The sequence below is a fragment of the Desarmillaria tabescens genome (genome assembly GCF_030435595.1).
Source record: "Desarmillaria tabescens strain CCBAS 213 chromosome Unknown EV420scaffold_11, whole genome shotgun sequence".
NCBI lineage: Eukaryota > Fungi > Basidiomycota > Agaricomycetes > Agaricales > Physalacriaceae > Desarmillaria > Desarmillaria tabescens.
Genome location: NW_026848310.1, coordinates 122474 through 147796, shown reverse-complemented (window position 1 = coordinate 147796; position 25323 = coordinate 122474). Strand labels below are relative to the sequence as shown.

Below are 25323 nucleotides of genomic sequence, written 5' to 3'. Positions count from 1 at the left end.
AGTAGATCATGTTTATAGCGCTTAACAGCTTCGCCAATGCATTTATATCTTGGCCGTCTTTTTCTTGGGCTTCTCTTCTTCGTCGTCGCTATCATCTCGTTTCCGTGCCTTGGCCAATTTCTTTTTGAGCTCCACTTTTCTTTTTTCCTCTTCTCTGGCGTCTTCCTCGTCGTTGTCAGAGGCAAAAGCATCTTCAACTTGCATCTTTTTCTTGAGTTTCGTTTTAGGCTTGGGCTTGGGCTTTTCATCATCAGGTTGGGCTGTCTCTGAACTCTTCTCTGGCTCCTTCGACGCGGGAGGCGGAGCAGAATCTTTAGGTCTCGCTGCGAGTTCATTGAAAAATGCATCGCGTAACTCCTGTTTCACAGTAAGATTCGCAAGCCGGACAAGACGCCATGACACCTCCCTTGATTTCGGTGTCCTTCATCAACGACGTAGCTTTCCAGATCTGCACATGAAAGAGTTAACGATAGCAAAAAGTCGGGAAAGAAATGTGAACTCACTGTGGAAGGGATTCCAGAAGGGTGTTTACTATCAATGTCTAACAAAAGTCCGACTATCAGTGTTGAGATCCAACAGATTGAAAGGGCAGGTACTTAGGTCCGTGTATAAATCTGTTTTGACGCCACTAAGATTTAATCCATGATGGCGCAGCAAGATCTTCATAACCTGTTGCGTTCTCATGTGAGATATCCGATAAATGGGGAAAGGTTCTCAGACTTCTGTTACTGCATCTTTATCATATACGTTAGGCATGTAGATGCACAGGACATGCTGATGGTTGGGCTTTTCGTCAGCCGGACATGTCGCCACTTTAGCGCAAAATGCCGTGGTTGTTGAGAGAGGGCCATCGACAAGGGACCCTGTACACATTGATGTTAGCATGTGTAAAAGATGCGCAGGCTTTGGGATAAACGGACTAGCGACGCCCGACCATATTGAATCAACCTTTTCTGATGATGCGAACACGAGCCTGGGAAAACATAAAACATAAAATACGAGACACTTGGTCAATCACGACACCTACCATTTGCCGCAAGTATAGCCATTTTTGATCGCGATATCCTTCAATTTCTCGGCGGCTCCTGCTTGAACCTAGACGAGCAGAATTCCAGCTCGCCAAGACATGAACTACAGGAGAAAGACTTGCCTGCTCTCGAACTTCTTTCTTGCTCTTAGCCCCTGTTTTCTTGTTGGATCGAACAGGTATTGACGCGTCGTTCTTCGGGTTCAAACCATGAATAATCCGGGTGCTCTCAGTATGGTACTTACCTGGATGCTTTGAACCTTCTCCGTAGCTTCCTCCACTGAATGTCCATACATCAACGCCAACATGCAACTAACGAAGAGATATACACGCACATACGACAGTTGCCTCAGCAATTGCAGCAGTTTCACCTTCCATAGTACTATCTTCTGACGGCTCACGGGCCCGGACCCATAACCACTACACATACGCGCATTATTTCAAAAAGTAATCGACTTATGTACCCGTTCACGCTTACCGGCTTCGTGCCGTCGTCTCGAACCATTGAGGGTCGATACTGTGGCGCGTTCAGGAACCCTATTGGACGCGTTTTCCAGCTTCACAGACCTTTGTTAGGAAGTGGTCTAGGCTGATTTCAGGCTCTGAGGTCTTGGACCAAGCATAAGGATTCTTTGAGGGCATGGAATCTTCTTGTCTGAGCTCGGTGGAAGTCATGGTGGATTGAAAAGAGGCGGTGATTCGTGGGAACTTGGCGCGTGAGTCGTGACATAGGCCACGTGAGTCTCAGACGCGAAATCTGAAGTATTTCACAAAATATTGATGATGAACATCTTTGGATTTTTCTAATCACGCTGAATATATCTCGGAGCCAACGTTTCACCGGTAGACGCGGAAAGCCGTACTTTCACGCGCTAAACGCGCCACATTTTCGATTAGACAAGACCATGGCGATAACCAAGGAGCACAACCACACGGGCCACCTTCTCAATGATGGTCGGATAGTAATATTCCTTAGCCGTCAGCCACATCGTGTTATTAATCTTTGTTTATAGATTCCCGAACGAGCAGGCCTAATCTGTTTTCGGAGTTGAAAGTGTGAAATAGGCAGTACGAAACGACACCCCCAAATTAAGACTTGCCAGAAAATGAACTACCGCAGGCCACGGTAGACGTGTGGCGCACCCAATAGAGTTTCTCTAGTTATTGCAGTTTTCAGGAAGCATGATTTCGGGACAAGACTTACGTTCCACTAAGCGTTGTAAACTCCAGTTGCGGATAGTTGTGATCATCGATTATCAATTTTGATACATGTAACACCAAATAGTCGGTATGAAAGTGGACTATCGGGCTAAAGCAGGGCTTTGCGGAGAAATATCGCTGCCGTCCAACCCTCGCTACCTTGGTGTGGCGTTCGAGTGGTGTGGTGAGAGCTGTACACTCGACTTGCAACTACGGCGCCCGCAAGCATGGACCCTCACAACGCAGAGTTCGATGAATGGAAGGGTGACACTGAAGCGAAACTAATATGAGGATAGAATATTGCTGGTTACGACACCAACGGAGATCAGGATCCTCCAAATGCATCCCTGCTTATGTTTGTTTTTCTAGTCTTCCCGGTCGGCTCTGCCTCGTTGTCTGTGGGAAAGTGAATAAACTACCAGGTTGGGAGGCCGGAACATGAATCAAGGTTCAGCAAACAGTGAATGGACCGAAATAGAAACAATCTAACTAGTATGCTGCGTGATAGAAAACCTTAGCAAGTGAATAGGTAAGCGATAATTTTACAGACGGAAGCAGCAAATATGACGCACATTTAATGATACAATACAATAACGACGAAACAGATGGGATCCCGGTCAAGTCGGCGCACCCTGGTCGGGCAATCTCTCAATGGCGTACTTCCTCCGAACAATATACATGAGTGGAATGCCTGGTATTTGACGAATACGCCGCCGGAGTTCGCGATCGCACGTCGCCACGACGTAGCATTTGTGGGAAGTAACTCGTTGCACTAAACAGTCGTCGGCATAGGTTCCGGGGTGTGTACAGCGTAAACGCTCAAATCGGGGGTCACGAGCGACGCTTTATCGGCGTAAGAATGCAATGTGCTGCTAACGACTAAAGGAGACGCACCGAAGAGCGACACGGTACTTGTGACCAAGTTTCTCCAGCTCGGCCATAACACAGTCAGTGACGCAAGGTATACCTGGGGAAAGTGAGTAGATGTTTAGCGAGGACGGCAGGGACGTACATTTGGCATATAGGCAGTCCATCATTCCACTAACGAGTTCGAGTTTGTTTTGGAGAGAGAAATTGATGAAATTGGTATCTATGAGGACGCGATAAGGGGGGACTAGCGCAGTGTTATGGGCCAGGAACAAGGACGAGGCAACAGGTGCACTATTCATCATTTGTTAGGATCAAGAATGCAGCGGGACCGAGACAGACGTACACCCGTCGAACGGCTTTTGCCTTTGCCTCTTCTTCCTTTTTCTGTTGTTTCGCCTGATTTTCTTTTCTGAAGAATTTGTGAAATGCGGTCAAGTGCCTCGGTGTTCCGAACTCACAAGCGAATGTCCTTGGGACTGATCATGCGCTTTACGGCTGCGAATTTCCTCGTTTTCTTTGCCTTTCCCTGTGAACATTCTGTGAGCCGATGAAAGGAAGAGAGCGAGCAAGAGTTTATACTGACCATGGCGGTTGTGATGCAGACGGGGAAGGAAGAGAAAATTAAGGAACCGTAGTCACGTGCCTCGACGCCACTATCTTTCCGTTTGGCACATGCAACCTCTTGATTGATCAACTCATTCCGAAAAGATTGGACTGTTTTCGAAGATGGTCGTGGCGACACTGTATTAATTCTGTCCCTGCACGGCTTGGTGATATCCGAGCAAGACACGTTGCGGTTCGTGAACGTGACCACTGTCCAGCGAGCTACGAACAAGCCTGCTGTCCCAAAGGGAAACAGGGAAGCCAGGTGAGGGACGGAAGGATATCGGTCGTGGCGCAAGCTACCGTCTGTGGATAACTTTTTGTGGCGCGGCGCCACGGACGGCGCTTCACATAATTCCAAAACAAAACAACCGCAAACCGCGTATATGATCAACCCACGATGCTCTCCCAGGCCTTTGTGGCTCATCACCCGTCCATGTCTATTCCCCCTTCAGCAACCGTCGACGATGCCCTCGTCGTCGTCAGCAGCCCGGCCGTCGCTGAAGTAGGGTAAGTCGCGTGCCCTTCCTCCTGCCTTTAATGCTCATTGACGTCCTATAGCACTTGGAGCCCATGGCCTACACATCCTGTGGATCCAAGGATCGTACCCAAGGACCCTTCGTCCCCAACTACCCCTGCCATGGGTCTCGTCTGGTACAATACAGACAAGGAATCCATACCGAAACTCATGCCTACCAAGATGTATGTCACCGAACCCATGGGTATCAGGGGGAAGGTCTGTGCCTTGTCTTCGGCTCCGCTACCGGCTTCTAACGCGTCTGCAGGAGGAAATACTTGCAGACATACCTCCCTTTCGCTACTACCCTCCTTCTCCACCTCCATCTGAGCCTCGCGCAAGTTCTGAGAGGTCTAATCCCCTTCGGACAGAGAACTCGTCTGAATTATCGTCTTTCTCTTCCATGCACATTGAGTCTGGTGATGTGGACACTGAATCCGACTACTCTGACGACGGAGACTCCCCTCAGAGTCCCGGTTGGAAGTTCAGGCAACAAGGACGTCCCAGTTCTGTCAACTGGGAAGCAGAACAACGCTCTGCCGACCCCGAAGAGGAGGATACTAGCAGTGATGACCATGATAACCCAAAGACTCCTTCAGACGCTCCCCGATATCAAACCATGTTTTACGATAGTCAGGAATCATCTGATCCTGCAGACACTTCGCAAAACGTCACAAATGAACCAGATTCCAACTGTTCTCCTTCTGTCCGTGCACCACGTATCATCACTCCAGCCGGCTCATCGAATCCGCGCGATAATAAACCGCAGGTTGCGATACAGGTACCTAAAACAACAGCTAGGCTTTCACCAAAGTCTGGGCTTTCACCGACATCGAGTCGATCAAGTTCATCCCGTCGTGCCGCTACCCGTGCGCGTATCGCCACAAAGAAAGTCCAGCAGCTGGAATCGGAGGATGACATCGATGACGACAGTGAATATGAACAGGAACAAGCCGAACCGCATCCTGTCGTCCAAACCATAGATGAACTTCCGTCCGAGGATGAGCATCAGGTCGACGACGAATACGATGAATTGGATGACGATACCGCGCCCAAGAAGCGGAAGATCAAGCCTTCCAACAAAACCTCAAAGAAGCGAAAGATTACTGAACGGTTCAGGTGTACCATACCGGGATGCACCAAGACTTTTACGAGGAAGAATGACGTTACTCGTCATATCCGTGCATCAGGTGCACACCCCGACTACCAGGAGCAGTCGGACAACGTGAAGTGTACAATATGCGGCATTGATCTTTCCCGGTCTGATGCGCGCATACGCCACGAACGTACATATGCTTGTGGAAAACGCAATGTCCAACAGTCGCGGGATAAGGCTAACGCTAATAAGAATCGCGCTACCACCGCCTGACATCGTTTTAAGGTACGCATCATACGCTTGGCTGTCTTTCTTCCGCTCATAGTCCTTCACCAGCCGATCAAGTTTTACCCGTCTAAATGCTGTCCTCGCATTGCTTTGTTTTTATACATGTATCTTCTACATTGCCATTTTCTCTGTCTTTCTGTATCATTGTATATCTTACATTTATCTGGGTTCTTTGATTTGTTCGTTTTTCACATTTACATTTCTTTCTTAGCTTAAATGGGATGGCTTGTTCCTTGGTTAGCACTCCCAATATAACATTACTACGGCATGCGGTACTAACCAGGTAAACGCTTTCCCTCCCATTGGTTAGAGTGTATCAGCTGATAGCTATCTATTCAGGCGCCTTTATCTAGATACATATCCTAACAAACGGTGGATACATTTGCCGTAGGGAGGCTTCCGTTTTATGCGGGCGGCCCCCGGTCGGTCGTCCTGAATTATCAGAATGCATTTAACAATCATATCACCTCGCTTCGCAAAGCATCTGTTTCTCAAGCTTCATCTTCCCTATACTTCAAAGCTCGACATTCATGATGTTCCGCATTTCTGACACTCGTACATCATTATCAGGAATGCAGAATGACAGCAGTCAAGTTCATTTCGCAACAACGTGCTGTGCTGTCTCGGCCCTTGGGGATGTTTGTTGATGTACCTGTCTATGTTTTCAAAGCGGATCGAGACAAATAGGCCATTTTGCTGCGTCAAGGCCCACGAAGATCGGAGGAATATGCTACATGAGTCAGAAGTCGGGTTTTCCATCAACTTGACGAAGCTGTGCACTCGATTATAAATTCACGGAGCGGCGACTTTGCTAAAAATTTTACCGGTATCTTTCGGTATGTGTTTCTGGGTTCCACCAAAGTTCTTCCCTCAATCTTTCACCCCAATCATCAATAGCTTCTATAAATTTGGCTTCTAAGCGATGCCAATCTACACTGCAGTCATTCTTGTCCTATGGTGGGATGATGGCGGGCCTTCTTTGCCGTTATTGGTTGAAACGGCTGATGAAACTGATGATCTACCACTACGTATCGTCCGGGGCAGGAACCGAATGCGATGATAATTCAGAACCGGAGGTTAGACCACGGATCTATATGTGAAGCGATGATCGAATCATTATCTATCACTGGACCCATATTTAAAGGACGTGTTGGTGATGACTTGGGATCATCTTCGCACCAACAGTCCAGTTCTCTCTTCATCATCTCTTTGACATAGAATTATTCTTACCTTGTCACCTAATTCTACTTATTCTAATTCGCTATGGCTATTCTCTCCGAAACTCGCACCGCTCCCCGACGCATGTCTTCTGCCCCTCCTCCTGGACTTCTTGACCGTAAAGTCGTCATGCTCAATACCTCACCTGTGAACACCATCGCAGAATATCCAATCGCTCCTTCCTCACTACCTACCGCTACCTTGCTTTCGAAATTCGTCCAATCCTTCAAAGACCTCGAATCTTACAAGTGAGTACATCGAACGTCCTCTTTGTCTTAACAATTTCTCATATCGCGATTTAGGAATGGAAAATCGGTTACCATCGACGGACAGACACTATCTATTGCTGCGGTCACCGCAGCGTCCCGGTATCAGGCTTCCGTGCAACTAACCCAGTCTCCTGAAGTCAAGAAGCGCGTCGAGAAGAGTCGCAATATTATTGCAGACAAAGTTGACAGCGGGATTAGTGTCTACGGTGTCTCCACCGGCTTTGGTGGCAGCGCTGACACGCGCACAGACCTTCCTCTCGTCCTAGGGCACAGTCTCCTCCAGATGCAACACAGCGGTGTCCTCCCGTCATCGACGCAACCCCTCGACGCGCTTCCTCTTCTCGATCCCATGGGCTCAACCACGATGCCTGAGTCCTGGGTCCGTGGAGCTATCCTGATACGCATGAATTCCCTCATTCGTGGACATTCCGGTGTCCGGTGGGAACTCATCGAAAAGATGAAGCAGCTTCTCGACTGCAATATCACACCCGTTGTTCCTCTTCGCGGGAGTATATCTGCCTCCGGAGGTATGTATTCCGATGGTAACCCGGGTTTTTTCATTACTGACACCTTCTGTTGTAGACCTCTCGCCTCTTTCTTATATCGCCGGTACTCTTATTGGTAATCCGTCTATCCGCGTGTTCGATGGCCCGGCTACATTTGGATCTCGTAAAATTACTCCATCCATTGATGCACTCAAGGCGCACAACATCGAGCCGTTGCCGCTAGCTTCGAAAGAACCGCTAGGCATCTTGAACGGGACCGCCTTTTCCGCCTCCGTTGCCTCGTTGGCTCTCAATGATGCTTTGCATCTCACTTTGCTCGCGCAGGTTTGTACGGCCATGGGTGTGGAGGCTCTCGCCGGGACCCGAGCATCATTTGATCCCTTTATTCACGCTGTTGCACGCCCTCATCCCCGGACAGGCATGTTATATATCACTCTTACGCGATCCGAGAACTAATATGTCTGCAGGTGGAATCTGCCAAGATTATGTGGGACCTTTTGGAAGGTAGCGAGTTCGCCGCTACACATGAAGAAGAAGTGACCATCAAGGAAGACGAGGGCACTCTTCGACAGGACCGCTATCCTCTGCGAACCGCTCCCCAGTTTATTGGTCCCCAAGTTGAAGATCTGTTGGCATCTCTCGAAACAATAACGCGGGAATGTAATTCGAGTACGTAGGGGTTGGTTTATGATAACCCGCCGCTATTTTTAACATATCAATTTCTTCAGCCACTGATAATCCTTTGTCCGACGGAGAAACGGGTACCATCCACCATGGTGGGAACTTCCAAGCTATGGCTGTCACTAATGCCATGGAAAAGACAGCGTCTTAGCCTCCATCATCTTGGCAAGATCCTCTTTGCACAATGCGCGGAACTCATGGATCCTTCGATGAACCGTGGCTTGCCGCCTTCCTTGGCTGCTACGGATCCGTCTCTGGACTATCATGCTAAGGGCATCGACATCGCCACAGCCTGCGTATGTAGCAGAACTCGGCTACCTCGCAAACCCCGTTTCAACCCACATCCAGTCCGCAGAGATGCATAACCAAGCTGTGAAGTGAGTCTTACTCTCAATTCATTTCTGAAACACAGTGTACTGACTTGAAATTAAGTTCGCTTGCTCTGATCTCTGGTCGTGCTACCATCAATTCACTTGAGGTCTTGTCGATATTAATGTCGTCGTATATCTATGTTATCTGTCAAGGTACGCAATCTATCAGATCGCTTCGTAACCACAATTTAATATCTTGAACAGCTCTGGATCTACGAGCCCTCCGACAAGAGCTGATAGATGGGATCTCAAATATCGTAAAGGAGGAACTTGTCGATCTATTTGCCCCCGTACTATCCCACTCCGACCTTACCTCCGTTACATCTAAAGTACGGAAGGCCCTGATCGACGCCCTCGATCATACAACAACGATGGATGCCGCGGAACGGATGAAGAAAGTCGCCGCCTCCAGCACCACAGTCCTTGTCGACTTCTTCACGTCGTGCACCTTCATTTCTGACTCCTCGACTGCTGGATCTGCGCTAACATCCATTCCTTTGTTCCGCTCCCGTGTCGCATCAAGAGCAACAACGCTCCTGGATCAACTGCGTCGCTCATATCTCTCAGGCGAGCGAGGTGCTGCACCAGCAAGCAGACATTTGAAGAAGACTCGTCCCTTGTACGAGTTCGTCCGTATCACTCTTGGTATCCGGATGCATGGATCTGAAAATTACCACCGTTTCATTAATGGGCATGGTATAGACGAAGTGACAGTTGGGCAGAATGTCTCTTTGATTCATGAAGGTGAGTTTCTGGACTGTAATCAGTTGCGAACAAAGACTGATAAGATTATTCTTAGGCTATCCGGGATGGAAAACTTCAATCACTCGTTGTAGGCATGTTATCATAAATTTATTATCTCAATATTACATCATACATAATCGCATTGTATATATACTTCATCTTGGAGAGCTGCGACAGTAATAGTAAATACTCGAGTATTTACTAGAAGTGTAGAAGTACATAGATCTTAATAAGAATAATCATCAAGATTCCAAGGCACTTTAATCTCTCGTGAGTCATTGTGATAATTAATGAATCATAAAGGCTTCCCTGTCGCCTTTTACAATCCTCAATGCACCCTAGACGAATGAAAAATAATGTTTCCTTAGTGACAATATCTTGGAAATTCGGTAATCTACATTCCTATGTCAAAGTATATGTACTCGGGAGAAAAATGTCGGAGCGAAAAACCTTGAATACGCTTATTTCTAACAAAATAGTTACCATCACAGCGAGTGGAATCGGCCAACATCTGAGATTCCAATCTTATGAGATGCTCCAAGCAACTAGACTTAGCAGCCACTGCAAATTTTATGGTTCCCGATAACTTTTTCTGCGTCGTCCTCGCCAATTTATGGCTTTGCATCCCCTTCGCTCTTACTGTATCGTTTTGAAAGTCGGAAATGCTGTTTTTACATTAAATCAAGCTGGATCTCAACGGGTGAACAATGAACATATGTATATTGTCATTTTTCTCTTCCTTTGGTGGCTTGTTTTCTAGTTTGCGCTAAGTAATAAGTTCGGTTTTTACCGACGCATACATATTATCTTTCTGGCTTCGTTCTGACAGCCGCGCTACGCACGGTACTCGCAGGGTTCTGAGTTATATTGAAAATCATAATGGTGAATGACTACTACCAAAAACAGAATGATATGTGCCTGAACGGCGATCGATGACTGGGTAAGAGTGATCTACATCTTCAGGCTGACTCTTAGCTCAGAAACCTCAACGCCTGGGGTCCCAGATTCAACAGTGTCATCTACAAACAGGTACCTCGATTTCTGGAAGTTCGCGCCCTGGAAATTTTTGTAAAAAAATTGCGCCACAAGTGAGGTCCAATTGATCGGATTCCCCAGTGGTGACAGCCGATTTCGTGATGCTAACCAGTAAAGATATTTCCGTAGTACTTATTGAATCTGGCGCTCTGGCTACACCGCGAAGCGCACCCAAGACCTTGTTGTAGAGTAAGAAAAACACTAGAAAGTTGGTGGCAAGCTGAGGATAGTAACGAAGGATCACAGAGAGGCTTCATGAACGAGGTGGCATGACTGTAGGCCTGTTAGGCATTCTGTTCAACTGAATTGCCGTAGAAACGGATTAGATACCGGACGGCGCATTTTCCTTGGGGTCCCCGACGGCTTATCCGAATATCGAGCAAAAATCGTTCCCGTGGAGGTCGTTGGTGGCACCAGCAAAAAGTGGTGTCGTTAGCCATATAATACTTGTGCAGATTGATAGGAGTCTCCATAGTCAACATATTGTGGATCCAGTAGTATTTTCTTCAGCCTGGGGTCGGGTGGCAGCCTTGTTGAGCTCAGCTCTGGTAGAATAGATGTACATCGTGGAGGAAGTGTATGGTTTGGAAAAGAGATAGAATGTGCATGAGAATAGTTGCCTGATTTCTAGGGATGCTGGGGCTGTTAGCGAGTGGAAACTTACCTACAACCATATCAACTATCTTCTCCCACAGCGTTTAGCATCACAGTAGGTCTGTTTATCGATTCATTTGGCCTCCAGAGTTGTGAAGGACACTAGCGGTGTGGTACATGCCTCAGGCTCGGCGAGGCGGGCGGTGCGTGGCGGCAGCAGGCGACTAAGGTCTGCGGATCGGTCGGGGGTGGAGAGTGGTGAGAGTACGTAGTTCTGCAACGAATTTATGCCTTAGGGGGCGACCGTAAGATATCTAAGACTGAGAGAGTGGTGGCGATCAAAATCCAAAAATCATTATTCTATGTTTGGCTCCGACATAAAAAAGAGAGCTCGCTTCCGAGGTGATGATATTAGTGGCACCATAAAAAACGCTGTAGTAGAAAATCCACATTGTCTTGCAATTTTATCTTGCTCACCGGTGGCTACGACCAGTAAATTCAGTTTGGTTGAACTTTAGAAGCAAGTGCCACGGCACGGTTGTACAGACGCTTACTGATGGAATGTTATCCCTGGACTTACACGCAGCTAGATATCAGCTGGTTGGGCGCCTGAACTGACCCCGACGATGGATGGGCGGTTCGATCATAAGCATCGGAACCGTAGAAATGAACCGTTTTTCATAGAATGGTCCAAAATTCTAGCTTCTGCAGCCTCCAATATTAGAATTGAGTCCTCTTATACATTACCACCTTAATATCTATCCTGAGCAGAACTCTCAGGCTCTCTTGTTCGACTTGAGTTCAACATCAAATCGGATGACGTCAAGGTGGGTCGTCAATACCACGCTGTCAACGAAAGAACTCGGCCCGATTCAACTCAGCAATTGACACCATGGTCCATCAGTACTTGTGATTCTCGCCTGCAGGCAGCCGCACCTATCTAGCGAGTCATTGGCACCCACGGATCTTAGTCGCATGTTACGGACCCTGGGAGCTTCTGTATCTAGCGTGACTCTTGCTGTTTATTGGATTTCGCTCGGGCCCTCCCCAAATCGAGTACGGGCTCGGGGTATGTTCCTGGGACCGTCACTCTGGCAAGGTGGCGAGCACGTTGTAGCAATGCTTTGGAATTACAGAGCACTCGTGTATATCCAATTGTCGAAAGGAGAACTGAACCACCTTGCGAGGAACTTACGGTCGAACCGGAATATACTTCTATCGACCCTATCAGAATGTCCTGTTTTTGCGCGTGTTCTGATTATCAGGGTAAAGGGCACATATTTTCGGCGCCCTTCGTGCAACTTCGCTGAGCTCGAACGGCTAGCGACCGACTCTCGTAAAAGATTTCCAAAATAGACGTGCTGCGAGGTCCATGAAATCGTATCGAAGCTACCGCATTCATCATGTGGCAGTTACGACCTGCATGCTGTTGGATCCATCTTCTGTGACTCTGAACTTGGCAGACCTCCTCATCATCCTGCTTTCCCCCCGAAAAATTACTTGTGATAATTCGATAACTTTGGGTGCACAGTTCGCACTATCGCCGAACTCTGAAACCCAGAAGGCTACCCAGGAAAGCGAATATCCCGTTAGACCTTTGTTCCAATTTGTCAATGTTCAAGTTTTTTGTCATATCCGCGATTGATCTTACGGGGTACACGGGCTATCGACCATATCCCTTGTTCCCTTTGTCGTAATAGCATGACTTTATCTTGTTTAGAGTCTGTCACTTGTTCTTTCCATGACAATTTAATTATGCTTCTCCGAACCAGTCCACGCCTTGGCTACCCGGTGAAAAGCCGCGTATTAGATGTTCTGTGAACTACGGGCGTCTATCAGAGATGATCATTTGAGCTGAGTCAAACCAAGCGAGGAATTAGTCCTGCGTGATGGGTCCACGGATGCAAATAGATCAATACTGATCAATGGCATATAAGTGTCAGGAAGTCTCCCGATGTCGTAGTACACAACCCCCCCATGTCGTTTGTCTTGGCAGAATACGATTCAGATTTTTCTTACCTCCACCTTTCCCGACGGAGAGCAGTACGTCCTTGTCCTCCTCTTCTTTCTTCAGGCTGTCTTATGATCGTGTTTAGGGGCCTTCAAGACTCCCTGCCTCTCTTATTGTTTTCCGACCAGACTGATGGTTTCTTCGATGTAGAAAAGACATTATACGACGAGGTAGGCCTCATAATACGATCTCTCCTTGCACTGTACTGATTCTACGATAATCAAGATCTGCGATGGCGCCGCTTACCCGGACGCGCCTGCATCCGAGTCGCCCTTCGACCCAGAGGCGTATAGTTCCTACGGAGCCTGGTCTCCAGTCAACTCTCCCCGAGAATCGTTCAATTCCGATGCGACGAGTCCTGCAACGACCATCGATCCAACTACTACCTTGTCTGGCTCAACCTTAGCATTTTCTCTACCTGCATCTCCTTGCGTTCAGCCGAACATTGCCGAGGACGAACATGCGGGTCACACTACGAAACAGCTTCGCACTCATTACACACGCGGTGCGAAGAAAATGGCCAACTATTCAGAAGAGACCGATGAAGAAGACGAATACGAGCCGAAACCCAATACTCGGTCCCCTAAACGCGCACGGCGCACCCCCCTCAGTACACCTGAGCTGGACTCTGATGTGTCCAGTCTTCCATCCACACCCCTATCGACCTCTGTCCGTTCACCCCGACAGACCCTTCCTCTGCCTCGTCGCGCCAGCAGGGTGCGCAAGCCGAAGGGCAATTATTCGAGCCCCGAAAAAGATTACGATGTGTCGGATGACGACTCGGACTTTTGTCTCAATGACAAACCTAAGAAGTCTCAACGCCATCGCCCCCGCGGAACAGGTGATTTTCCATGCACCTTCGAGAACTGCGGTATGATGTTCCAACGGGCCAACGATCGAAAGAGACATCAACATTTTTGTCGTGAACACATGGATCCCGACCAGCGGCGCGCGCTCGACGCAAAGACACAGTGCGATGCTTGTGGCAAGTCAGTGTCGCGTTCCGACGCTCTGATGAGGCACAAGCGAACGTGCCGTGAGCTACACCCCGAGCTGAATTAGGCCGAAGGTCAGAAAGGAGGGATGGCTAAAACACTGGCCAAAATGGGCATGGACTCCCGTGGGTCAGGAGTGGGTCAGAGGTTCTAGTGTCAAGTACCTAGTGATAGCTGTCTTTTTTGCTGTGAAATGTTTTCCAAGTTGCTTTCAGTTTCGCTACATGTCTATTTCCGTGTTTTGTCTGTTTTTGTGTGTTTGATGTTAACGTCCTTGGCTAGGCCTTGTCCGCCGTCCGAGTCGCGTCCGCCGGACCCTTAGTATGACCAGTGATTCACAGGGCCTAGCTTGGGCCTGGCTTTGAAGACCACTATGGTTTCATGTCCAGCTTCCGTTACTTGGGCCTCTCGAACTCAGATTTTGGATTTGCCGTAAGGATCTTCGCACTCCGAGATCCTTGGATATCAAGAAATTTCTTGTGACGCCCAGCAGATGAGCCTTACTGCGACAAGTATGTTAGTTCTATTTCTCACTTAACTCGGTTAATGCTGAAGACATACCTTGACTGTGATACTAATAGCACGTATAATTCCTACTTACATCCCGAGTCTCTGGATGGTGCGCGTCGGGGTCTTTAGGAGTCGAGATGCGAAGTCTGACTGTACCTTTTCACTAACCTCTGTGAACTAAGATTGACAATATGAGATTTACAGCCGATTGGACGCTCGTCGACAATAAACTTCTTCATCGCTAGCTTCCCGTAGCCAAGACCTCATATTCTTGAGCTTGAACCATTACACCATTAACCGATGCATTATTGTTCATGTCTCGATATGATGACATATTTATATCAGTCATGATATCGAGACATAACCACAAGACTAAGGGTCGTCGGAAAGGAAGCTGCGCCTCGAAAAGGGAAACGCGGAAACGCGTGAAGCCCCAAAGTAGCAAAAACTGTCAACGCAGTCAACACCTATTTGGCCGGGTCCAGCATCTACGGCGAACAAGGGGTAGCCGATATCGATGAGATGAGATAGAACATTTCGAAGCCAGTGTGAACCAGAGAAGCTAGCCTAATTGGTCAAGGGATACAGCTTCAACGAGGGTTTCTCGAATATAATATATTTAATATTATGGCGTAGAACAATGCTGAGTTTGAACAACTGAAAAACCCCGTATCTGTTATGTTCCACATTATGAATAAAAATATGACTCAATGTTTGGTGCTATACTCACAATGTGCGCGGAACGAGAACATTCTAGTCCGACAGGTATACGAATTTTCAGAAAGTGGTACAGGAAGAGCGCGTGATGTACGTGAGTAGAATCTGAGAATGGGGATAGAAATGCTAATGAGCGGAAGGAAGAATGGTGTGTATGATTGCGAATATAATGATGATGGAGATGTATTTGTCGTCCTGATACTGCTGAATCATGAAAGCTACGCTTCATTTTCATGAAGATGTCTGTAATTGGGATACGGCAATTAGCAGACCTATCAGCTGCACCGCTGAGAATGCTTACTGTCCGAGGACTTTGTTCATTCTGAACATGTCAATTTTGTCCACACTGAAGACAGCCCTCAGCTTTTCGTCACACAAAATCTCGCGCTTGTTAGACGGATTCTGTAGGGCGTTGCTCTTGATGTAAACCCATAGCTGTTTGACGACTTGAGGCCGTGAGAGCTTATCTACATCAAGAACTGCGGCGAGAGGTACACTTTGCGGATGGCAGATTAGAACACGCGTCAGTATCCAAGGGGAAAAAATAGCTGTACCTCAGTGCATATTCTTTGGCGAATCCTCCCTTAGCAGCACCGCCACTGGCTGACTTCTTCCTGGACTTTTTGCCACCGCCTTCGAGCTCACTGTCAGCATCTGAGTCCACTGTTGCCGCGCTCTTCCTGGACCGACCACTGCGTTTAGGAGCGCCAATTCGCGCTCCTTTGCCGCCGCCAGTACTTCTCCGGGAGCGCCCATTGATCTCGCTGGAAAGCTGGCGTGCCAGCTCTGCATCGCTGAGTGCGCGCGCCTTCTTCGACGAGCTCTTCTTCTTGGTCACTGGCAGTGAATCCACTTCCATCTCATCTTCCCCGTTATCCTCTCCTTCCCCTTCAGAGTTTCCATCCTGACTTCGTGGCGGCTCCTCTTCCTGTGATTCATCACTTCCCTCTCGTTGAAGATTTGCGCTAATACGGTCGTATTCGACAGGTAATTATTGCGTTCACATCGTCCTTGTATTCTTTCAGAAATTCTGCGGATAACGAGTTGTCCAATTCAAGTAATTGCCGTCGGACTCGTTTTGCGCTGATCGTCGTGAGGTCCGTTCCCGGTGCAGACAGTATTTGCCGAACGAGAGGAGCCAAGGCAGGGAAATCATACGCCATGAAAGGATTTTCGCAGAGTAGAGTGTCCAGTGGAATAGAATAGTGAATAGAATAATACCGTCGCTGGATGAGCGCGTCTGTCTGTCTGCGGCGGCAGCCACGGCACACGTGGCACGTGTGTATGCTAATGTTTGGAATTGCCTTTAAGTTTCGGTGCTATTCACACAAGTATTTTACACATGCTCTCCGAAAAAATCAGCGAAGAATCACCCACTCGTCTCGCGCTGGATCTCCCTGGCGGTGGAAACGCCCCATTAGCTGCACGAGCAGCATCATTGCCTCCTTCTGCGACTCCGGCCCGTTGCCCATCTTGATCACGGCCCTGTTGATCCCGCCGCATGCGGTCGACCATTCTCGTTCTCACATAAATAAGAACGGATACAGTCAGACACAACAGGATCAACAGCATAGTTTCCGAAAAATTATCCTCTGCTCCTTCTCGCAGTCCACCCTCAAAATAATCATCGGGCCCGAACTCGCTGTCGCGTTCTTCGGCATTTCGACGGTCGCGGGCCCACTTCGAAGGTAACAGTTAGCAAAGAAAGCAAACGGCTACAGCAAAATCAAACCTGTATGGGATCCTCGTCATCACCATGCCCGCGCGCCTGGTCATTTTTTCTACGATCAAACTCTTCTCTGGCTTTGCCTAAGTACCAAGGTCCTTCTTCGTCATCGCTGTACACATGCTGCTCCGGCTGAGCTTGATCATGTGTCGTCTGCCGTGAACCCTCGTCTATTTCACGCATTTCTTCCTTAGGCTGAGAGGCTGCAATACCCGAGATTAATATTATCACCGAAAAGTGGATCTTGAGCTACACGCACTATCTTCATCATCGTACCAGAGGTTTAGTCCACCCGTCCCGCCCAAGAGCGTATGCCATATACTACGCACATACAGCTTTCCTAGAGACAAAACAATGGGGATGTACGCCTCAGAATTGGTTTCCAAGGCCAAGTCGTAGTGGCGCTTAGCGAGATGAAAATCCTGTACAAGGTGATTCAAAGTTCAACTTCCGCGACAATCTGATGGAGGCACGTACTTGGGGAACACCCACACCATTTTCGTACATCCAACCCAAATTCCACATGGCCAACGCACTCATTTGAGTGTCCGCGGCGGACTGATAATACCGAGCTGCTTTCTCGAACCGCACTGATTCAGAATATTCGGGAACTCCCAGTCCGTGATAGTAATAGTCGCCAACTTTAACCAACGCATCCACGTTCCTTTGTGCTGCAGCTCGGGTCCACTGTGTTAAAGCGAGGCGTGCTGTATCGTTCGATGCTGTCATTGGAGAAAAGCGTGTCAGCCGCAGAATACTCTTATCTAAAGGGATATTAGTTGCTGTGGAGGACTACACCTGTTGACACTACGAACCTTGGTCTAGAGCAGTATGCAAGATTGTTTTGTGCAATCTCAGAGCCTCTCTCGGCAGCAATCCACCACTTCAGCAATGCAACCTCTTTACCCCGATCAGTTCCTGAGAACCAGGCGGTCTCAGCGTGCCGTAGCAAATCATCATCCCATACACCTCGCTCAGACACTAGTTTGTGGAATGAAACCGCCATTGCGCACGAACTGGAAGCTACATTTTTAGGAATTCCAGGGGCTCTCGATTGCGCAGAATGTATTTGGCCAAGGTAGTAGAAAGCCTCAAACGGGGAACCCAAACGAACTGCAGTCTCAAAATAAGTCGTTGCTAGACCAAGTTCACCATGATCTATGTCCACGATGAGTGCCTAATTCCAAAAGTGAGGGAATGTACTAGACCAAAGTGATATTTCGCCATATTGACTTGCGCCTCTGCCAGTTCTTGACCTGCTGCCCCAGTGAAGAACTGCGTCGCCTTCTTCAGGTCTGGTTTAGTGCCAGGAACCAAAGCATCTCTCCAGATGATTCCCAATCCGTTGTGGCATTCACGATCAGAATAATCTGCGCCTCTCTCAAACCACATTCTAGCCATGGCGGGATCCGCCTTCACACCTTCGCCTCGAAGATACATACGCCCCAGATAACCTGCGCTTGCAGAAGCATAACCAACTGGTGCACCTTCATCTTTGATAGATGGTGCAGCTGTCCTGTGCTGAAGAGGGTTGGGTGGATCACGGGGCCATACTTGTCGAACAATTTGCTCAAAGTAATGTTTAGCGCGTGCATAGTCCCGGGTTATAGCTCCGACCCCTTCACTCCCGGAAGCTATACCGCCTGGGCTAGCATATATGCTGCCTTGATAGTAAATTTTGCCGAGTCTATAAGCGAAGTCCGTCTCACCACGATCAGCGTTGAACTAATTATGATACTGTCAGTGTAAAAGCAGACAGACAGTCACCACGCTCACAAGGTAATAATCAATTATGTCCTCCCAGGTTTCTCCAGAGGCACGAGATACTCCAGCCCTTATAGCTGCCCGATTAGCGTTTAAACCAGTAGAAGCTACACTAGCACCGGGTCCGTAGACGCCACCATCAAGATCAGAGAGTCTTGTGGGTGTCAGCGGTAGAGTCAGACCACCAGGAGGGCCAGCGCGAAACTTGGCCATGGCTTGCTCAGAAGAATGCTCATACCAATCGACAGCCCTGTCGCAATCCTCCAATGTGCCGATGCCACTCCAATACCGATATCCTAGTGCCATTTGTGCGCCCTTGTCTCCACCGTTGGCTGCGAAGGTGTAATATAGCTGAGCTTTTGCTTGATCAACGGGAACGATGCCCTGATATCCTGTTGCATAGAAAAACTGCCAAAAAAGCCTGAGAAGAAGCGTTGCCAGTAAGGGATGCGTGGGTCGTGTACGAGTCGTATGCAAGCTTTGGATTTGATGGGAAGTGCGATGTAGGAGGAAGCCTATAACTTGATCAGATTATGAACTGCATGGATTAAAATCTGAGTAACCCACCAGAGATATCTGGGCAAGGGTATATAGCGCATCCATGTTTCCCAGTTCCGCGGAATGCTGCAATAAGTCCACGACCTTGATTGCTTTTCGATGCATCTCCTCTTCTTTTCTCCGTGAACCTGGAAACGGGATTCCGTCTCTATCTCCGCCAAGTATACCATGGAATATTTGCTGTTGAATTCGACCTAATATCCGGACGGCACTCCCTATCGGCCCTTGCCCTTGAAGATTGGGAAGAAATGAGGAGAATATGGATTTAGAATTGGAATCACGCGGTGTTGAATGTAAGGATTCGTATGGGGAAGGATGAGCTGCTAGTGCTGTGAGGGTATGCATAGCTTGTTTATAGGCCCTCACCGCTGAAATAGTATAATCGTAAGGCTGGGATAAAAACAGAGGAATCAAGTAGCGCTCACCTTCTGCAGCTGCCTGACCTAGCTCATGCGACGACGCGGACGCGCCCTAGAATGACTTAGAACTCCAGCCACAAGAATGGGGATACGGACTCACAGCAGCATCAGAATTTACGCCATCCATACCAGTAGCCACAGGAGAGATGTCGGTAGTTAATGTTTCCTCCACCTGATTGTTCGAGTCTTGGGCAGAGGCGGACACCGCAGCTAGTGCTACCTAGACCGAACGCGAGCCAGGTCGCCTTTCTTGCCCTCTTCGTCGGCCGTGTCTTCATAGTGATCCGTAGTCAAGAGAACCGTGATAGCAAGGGCCAGAACAAGGTGGGTATATGCACCTCCCTGGTGAACGTGTAAGTGTGAAAGGCAGAGGAAGAGTACGTAGGGACTTCCGGTGTCGCATTACACGTAGTTATCACGTGGCGTCGGCAGGCCATCATCTTATCAGATAAATTGAAAATTAAATTATTTTCTTTCGCTGGTTCATTTCTTTCTCTCGAAAATTGCAGGAAGTTGTGGTCAGAGCGTCAGAGCAGTCGCCGTCAGTATGAATCAGAGAATTTGTAGTAGTAGAAATCATGAAAATGACTGTGGCGCGGTACCGTCACGCGATCATCGTTGTCATTCTTGTCATTCTGACTCCTGCAGTAATATATTACTTGGACAGTCACGATCAAACTGTTTTCTTCCATTTCTCGTCTTTCCCACAGGGGAATCAGTCTCTTTGGTCGTCGCGCCATGAGTACTCAGGATCTATTCCAGAATCCCAAAGTCCGTAACCAGGATTCTCAGCTCATATCTGACCTTGCCTCTCTTGCAACAAAGAAACCGAAACTCGTCAACTCAACTGTCTACGATGCACCTGCAGATCCAACAATCAAGGTGCGAAGCTGGAAAATGAATGAATACAAGTACTACGATGTTCCTTCTCCCTTTCCTTCTCTTGTTCGCGGCATCTTCTCGGTGGATCTCCCGGAAAACAGGCATCGGATTGTAGCAAGAGGCTATGACAAGTTCTTCAACATTGGAGAGGTTCCTTGGACAACGGTACGTATCCTTGAATCCTATACTTGGCATGGACTTATACTTGAGTGTAGTGGGATGCCTTGGAGAAACATACAAGGGCACCGTACCTGCTTTCACTCAAGTCGAACGGCTGTATCATCTTCATTGCGGCACTTACTCCTTCAAAGCTTCTAATCACATCCAAGCATTCTATCGGCAAGGTTGGAAACTCCGAGAAAAGTCATGCAGAAGTTGGTGAAGTCTGGTTGTCCAAGTACCTTGCACAGAAGGGTCGTACCGAGGCCGATCTTGCAAAGAGGCTATGGGACAGCAACTGGACTGCTGTGGCAGAGGTATGCTCCTTGATATACCTACTCGTGCACTTCTCTGAACGCGACTACAGCTCTGCGATGACTCATTTGAAGAACATGTCTTACCATACCCACCAGAGCTAACCGGTCTTCATCTTCACGGAATTAATGAATCCACAAAAGGCTTCAGGACGATGCACCAGGATGTCGTTGATACATTTGCTGACGAATGGGGTTTCATCAAAACACTCTCGACGACTTTGAACTCCATTGAAGAGGTACGGACATTCACTGACTCGGTCTCAAGAGCGGGCCATTGGGAAGGTCAAGCAGTGGAAGGATTCGTGGTCCGTACACACATTCGTGAACTACCCAACAATGATCGGCCAAGAGATGCTCCTCCATACGCCGCTGGATCTACTTTCTTTTTTAAAGTCAAATTCGACGAGCCCTACATGATGTATCGGGATTGGCGAGAAGGTCACTAAGATGCTTCTGGGGCAGAAGGGCGAACTATCCGAAAAGTCGCTACCCTATATCCAAGATGAAGCGACCGGAAACCAAGCAGTATGTTCATTGGGTCATCAACGAGATCAAACGCGACAGGAAACAGTTCGCCCAGTTTGGAAAGGGAAAGGGAATCATTGCTACGCGGGAACGGTTTTTGGCCTGGATGGAGCTTAACAAGAACAAACCAGAGTCTCGCCCTGCGTCGCCAACCGCCAAACAGTTTGGAAAGACTGTTATTGTTCCAGTGGCAATCCCTGGTTGTGGTATGTGCGAACTTTACTCGTTAACTATTAACATACTTAATTCAATTTCTCAGGGAAAACAGCGGTTGCCGTTGCTCTGGCTCACATCTTTGGATTCGGTCACACCCAAAGCGACGATGTGCGTGCCAAAAAGGCTGCCCCAGTCTTCTTGAAGAACGTCACTGCCTTGCTCAAGAAGCACTACGTTGTCATAGCCGACAAGAACAACCATCTGCGCCAGCATCGTGACGGTCTTCGTGAGGCTCTATCACGCTTCTCTCCTCCTGTCCGTCTCGTCGCGCTCAATTGGAGCTGGGCTCTTTCACTGAAACCGCCTTCGACGATCCATCGTATCTGTGGCGACCGGATCCTACTTCGTGGGGATAAACATCAAAGTCTACACGGGGACAGCCAGACGAAATCGCACGAAGAGGTTATTTGGCAATTCATCAATAACACCCAGGAACTATCAGAGAGCGAAGTGGACGCATGCATCAATATGGAGATCGAAGACACTATGGAGCAGGCAGTGGCGAGAGCAGTAGAAGGATGTGTCAAGGTCCTTGGATTGGAGCAGCCAAGTCAGGAGAAGATCGACGAAGGACTGCAAGTGGCACTAGGATACGAACCCAAGTCGACGAAATCGGGTCCCAAGAAGGTGGAAGAGAAGAAACAGCCACCTATACGGTATTTCGGGCTAGTGGTGGAGGTCAATCTTCCTGAGGCGCTTGAGAGCAAGTTGCCGGACGATGGATTTTGGACACAGCTCAAAGACGGTGGACGGGTGGCGAAGCGACCGCACGTAACTATTGTCCATCAAAAGTCTTTGCCGGCAGAGACGGCACTCTGGGAACGATGCATGGCTCTTCACCAACTTGGCGTGCCTCCGACATTTGAGCTCAAGCTTGGTAACGTCGTTTGGAATGAGAGAATTATGGCCGTCTCAGTTGATGACCTGAAGGTTGTCAATGAGGGAGATGGGGGACAGAAAGGAACCGAATTTCTGGAGCAGCTGGCTGAGGATGTCAAGGGCCGACTGCATATTACTGTTGGGACGCGAGACGACAAGGTCCCTCCTGTGGAAGCAAAGGACTTGGTTCAGGAGTGGAGAAAAGGGATCTTCGACGCCCGAGGTCAAGTCGGTGGTTCTGGAAGGAGTCATGGTAAGAGGCAGAATAAAAGGTCCTGACCGCTTAAGCTTAAGAGTCGTTAAATAACTTGACACTGTATTACGCATTTACATCCATACCCCACTCTGTTTATATATACTAGTAACCCCATTTGTTAGAAGCTGACTGCCGAAGGACTTGGCTGGGCTTCCAGTGCTGGAGATGGATTGAAAATGAGGGCTCGGTACCTCTTCAGCTCTATATTGAATCAGAGGTCATGCAATCCGCTTCAGTTAGACTGATACATGCCTTCAATAGAACTTTTGATATCATCCAAAGCACTGAAACAAAGTCGGTACAGGGAAAGTTCATGATTTTTTGCACTTACCGGTGACTTGTTTCGTGCTGTCGATCCCTGAGGCTCGGATACCATCTATGTGAAAGTTCCTATACAGAAGGTTCAATGATTGAAAAAAAATACAGTGAGAAGAACGAGATCACTTTGACTAGACGAAACATCTGGAGGACATGCACTTGATGATTAGAAGCTCAGTGAACATGATGTTGGAGCGAACGTACCGACAATTCTAGATTATGCGTTCAGCAGAAGGATTGCGTGGAAAAGCGGTGGTTTCTCACCGATAGCGAAGCCAGTTGATTACTTCCGGCATTTGTTCGAGGAGGAACAAGCGGTCTACGTGCACAGAACTGCCGGCGAGTACGCCTGTATTGTGGGGCACCCATTTCTGAATGTAGGATAGCACTTTTTGTCTGACAAGGTCGTGGGTCCATTGCGACGTTAAACATGCCTGTGTAAGGCCCGACTGGGTACATGGTCAGCTGGAATTCGACAGTGACACGATACTCCTGATACCTCGCCGTGCGTTTTGGTGCACCATTCCGTCCATTCTGCGAGTTGGGCCTTCAGCGTCATATAGTATATGCATATTGTTATGCTCACCCATCTAGGAGGGACTTTTCAGTTCGTACGACGTAATCTATACCCTCATCGACAATCTGTAGATTACCGTCTGTGATCAGAACCTTTAGAAAGAATGAGAGAATCCGAAAGAGAACGGCAGAACGACGCACGGCAATCTCGATGATCTTGTCCTTTTTGTGATCCAGTCCAGTCATTTCACAGTCGATCCACACTAGAGGACCTGCAGCCCTATCGAGAGGTGCTTGGAAAGCCATCGGACGCGTGCTGAAACAATTGTAGCGCACTCTGTTGCAAGGAAGAAGAAAGGACTTGGACGTCAATATACAGGGCCTCAGCTTATATAGGCTGTGAACGCGAAACATAAAAGGAAAAGAGCTGTAAAGCACCGGCAAACAAGGATCCCCTCCGACCACGATGACGGACTCGGAAAGATTAGTATACTCTCTCTCGACGATACTTCATGATTTGCCGTACGCTTCCTTGTTTTCTTGCCATTTTTTGAGTTAATCATATATCAGAGCATCCATTGAAATTCTTCCGGGTGGAATCGAAGAATGGCCATCGAATAGCCCAGACGGAAACAAATCTCCATTCCTTCTATTTGAAGGCCACCTAGGCGTTCCGCACAAGACACTATATAAACTATATCTTGTGGCCAATACCATGTTCACCACAGCTCGCCGGCAGGTCCAAGATCATGGTGCTTTGATCGCGTCTTCTATCGTCATCCTGCTCCTCAATAGTGCCCACCAGACGGCGTTAAATGCACGTAAACGACTTATTATATTGGGCAAACTCGATGCCAACAAGGAGCTTGTGCTGACAGGCACCATGATTTCGGGCAACCGTGAATGCGCCAAGCAGTCCATGATTTGGGCCCATCGTCGTTGGATATTTGAGCAACTCTATCCTCCAAATCCGCCCTCTCTTCCCCATGCTCAGTTGCCGCTTGCCCTTGTTCGCAATGAACTTCGGATTCTTGCGCAAAGTTGTGAATTGTATCCCAGGAACTACTATGCGTGGATTCATCGGAGTTACTGCATGCAAAGTATCATGGATTTAGTGATTGCCACCCCTTCTCCTGCTGCAGAAGCCATCCTTGAGGAAGAATATTTGTCTCTTCTTCGTTGGATTGATCTTCATGTGTCCGATTACTCTGCAATGCACTACCTGTGTCTCCTCGTGCAGCGTTTCAGTATACTTCAGTTCAGCACACCCCGCCTTCAATCAATCAATCCTATTTCACTTTTCGATCACGCAATGTCCTTGCTCTCATCATATCCCAAACATGAGGCATTATGGATGTATGTTCGGACCATAATAGCATCCGTGGTATTAGTAGACAGAGCGGCTATGATTGCGCGTGTCAAGTCGAGCAGCGAGGGTGGTGGAACCTACGCCCTTCAGCTTCTTGCTTTCATACAGAGCCTGTCGACGGACTGACAAACCAAGTTGTTACTTGGATCGAAATAATACGGCGCCAT

At 48.2% G+C, this 25323-nt stretch overlaps 11 protein-coding genes across 11 annotated transcripts; 6 read left to right on the top strand and 5 right to left on the bottom strand.

Moving 5' to 3' along the window:
- Positions 1 to 42: 42 nt before the first annotated feature.
- On the bottom strand, positions 43 to 1702 carry EV420DRAFT_1619470 (translation initiation factor eIF 4e-like domain-containing protein; the record flags this gene model as incomplete). Its single annotated transcript, XM_060475479.1, has 12 exons — positions 43 to 357; positions 401 to 448; positions 504 to 541; positions 597 to 669; positions 721 to 863; positions 921 to 973; positions 1028 to 1095; positions 1136 to 1222; positions 1273 to 1307; positions 1363 to 1447; positions 1506 to 1544; positions 1595 to 1702. 12 exons carry the CDS (start codon positions 1700 to 1702, stop codon positions 43 to 45), a joined length of 1092 nt encoding a protein of 363 aa, XP_060332837.1.
- Positions 1703 to 2844: 1142 nt separating this feature from the next.
- EV420DRAFT_1619469 (Fcf1-domain-containing protein) lies at positions 2845 to 3683 on the bottom strand (the record flags this gene model as incomplete). The annotated part of the gene is made up of 6 exons (XM_060475478.1): positions 2845 to 3070; positions 3122 to 3194; positions 3240 to 3388; positions 3441 to 3506; positions 3556 to 3623; positions 3681 to 3683. The coding sequence occupies 6 exons, from the start codon at positions 3681 to 3683 to the stop codon at positions 2845 to 2847; spliced, it is 585 nt and encodes a 194-aa protein (XP_060332836.1).
- On the top strand, positions 3676 to 5883 carry EV420DRAFT_167104 (uncharacterized protein). The gene is made up of 4 exons (XM_060479061.1): positions 3676 to 4210; positions 4262 to 4436; positions 4486 to 5598; positions 5650 to 5883. The coding sequence occupies exons 1-3, from the start codon at positions 4101 to 4103 to the stop codon at positions 5584 to 5586; spliced, it is 1386 nt and encodes a 461-aa protein (XP_060332835.1). The 5' UTR covers positions 3676 to 4100; the 3' UTR covers positions 5587 to 5598; positions 5650 to 5883.
- Positions 5884 to 6771: 888 nt separating this feature from the next.
- On the top strand, positions 6772 to 9646 carry EV420DRAFT_1529255 (L-Aspartase-like protein). Its single transcript, XM_060472540.1, has 10 exons — positions 6772 to 7067; positions 7122 to 7615; positions 7671 to 7987; positions 8062 to 8263; positions 8323 to 8393; positions 8419 to 8571; positions 8624 to 8652; positions 8708 to 8799; positions 8851 to 9371; positions 9446 to 9646. The coding sequence occupies exons 1-10, from the start codon at positions 6865 to 6867 to the stop codon at positions 9494 to 9496; spliced, it is 2133 nt and encodes a 710-aa protein (XP_060332834.1). The 5' UTR covers positions 6772 to 6864; the 3' UTR covers positions 9497 to 9646.
- A 2249-nt stretch (positions 9647 to 11895) lies between these two features.
- EV420DRAFT_1529251 (uncharacterized protein) lies at positions 11896 to 12803 on the top strand. Its single transcript, XM_060472539.1, has one exon. It carries the CDS (start codon positions 11995 to 11997, stop codon positions 12373 to 12375), a length of 381 nt encoding a protein of 126 aa, XP_060332833.1. The 5' UTR covers positions 11896 to 11994; the 3' UTR covers positions 12376 to 12803.
- Positions 12804 to 12996: 193 nt separating this feature from the next.
- Positions 12997 to 14575, top strand: EV420DRAFT_1667673 (uncharacterized protein; the record flags this gene model as incomplete). The annotated part of the gene is made up of 2 exons (XM_060479002.1): positions 12997 to 13200; positions 13256 to 14575. 2 exons carry the CDS (start codon positions 12997 to 12999, stop codon positions 14090 to 14092), a joined length of 1041 nt encoding a protein of 346 aa, XP_060332832.1. The 3' UTR covers positions 14093 to 14575.
- Positions 14576 to 15470: 895 nt separating this feature from the next.
- Positions 15471 to 16415, bottom strand: EV420DRAFT_1619467 (SWIB/MDM2 domain-containing protein; the record flags this gene model as incomplete). The annotated part of the gene is made up of 4 exons (XM_060475477.1): positions 15471 to 15495; positions 15554 to 15748; positions 15807 to 16198; positions 16257 to 16415. 4 exons carry the CDS (start codon positions 16413 to 16415, stop codon positions 15471 to 15473), a joined length of 771 nt encoding a protein of 256 aa, XP_060332831.1.
- A 195-nt stretch (positions 16416 to 16610) lies between these two features.
- Positions 16611 to 19997, bottom strand: EV420DRAFT_1619466 (uncharacterized protein; the record flags this gene model as incomplete). Its single annotated transcript, XM_060475476.1, is given in 12 exon segments — positions 16611 to 16673; positions 16708 to 16932; positions 17158 to 17173; positions 17210 to 17400; positions 17456 to 17735; positions 17794 to 18136; positions 18187 to 18703; positions 18755 to 19126; positions 19152 to 19220; positions 19310 to 19661; positions 19782 to 19905; positions 19925 to 19997. The coding sequence occupies 12 exon segments, from the start codon at positions 19995 to 19997 to the stop codon at positions 16611 to 16613; spliced, it is 2625 nt and encodes an 874-aa protein (XP_060332830.1).
- A 338-nt stretch (positions 19998 to 20335) lies between these two features.
- On the top strand, positions 20336 to 23082 carry EV420DRAFT_1529242 (RNA ligase; the record flags this gene model as incomplete). The annotated part of the gene is given in 7 exon segments (XM_060472538.1): positions 20336 to 20766; positions 20817 to 21077; positions 21128 to 21495; positions 21561 to 21808; positions 21862 to 22883; positions 22903 to 22969; positions 23060 to 23082. 7 exon segments carry the CDS (start codon positions 20458 to 20460, stop codon positions 23080 to 23082), a joined length of 2298 nt encoding a protein of 765 aa, XP_060332829.1. The 5' UTR covers positions 20336 to 20457.
- EV420DRAFT_1529235 (ribonuclease H-like domain-containing protein) lies at positions 23060 to 24219 on the bottom strand. The gene is made up of 6 exons (XM_060472537.1): positions 23989 to 24219; positions 23858 to 23940; positions 23793 to 23805; positions 23536 to 23720; positions 23206 to 23329; positions 23060 to 23154 (listed from the first exon to the last, which is right to left on the bottom strand). The coding sequence occupies exons 1-5, from the start codon at positions 24199 to 24201 to the stop codon at positions 23281 to 23283; spliced, it is 543 nt and encodes a 180-aa protein (XP_060332828.1). The 5' UTR covers positions 24202 to 24219; the 3' UTR covers positions 23060 to 23154; positions 23206 to 23280.
- Positions 24220 to 24253: 34 nt separating this feature from the next.
- On the top strand, positions 24254 to 25282 carry EV420DRAFT_1477812 (uncharacterized protein; the record flags this gene model as incomplete). Its single annotated transcript, XM_060469446.1, has 2 exons — positions 24254 to 24309; positions 24358 to 25282. The coding sequence occupies 2 exons, from the start codon at positions 24254 to 24256 to the stop codon at positions 25280 to 25282; spliced, it is 981 nt and encodes a 326-aa protein (XP_060332827.1).
- Positions 25283 to 25323: the final 41 nt, after the last annotated feature.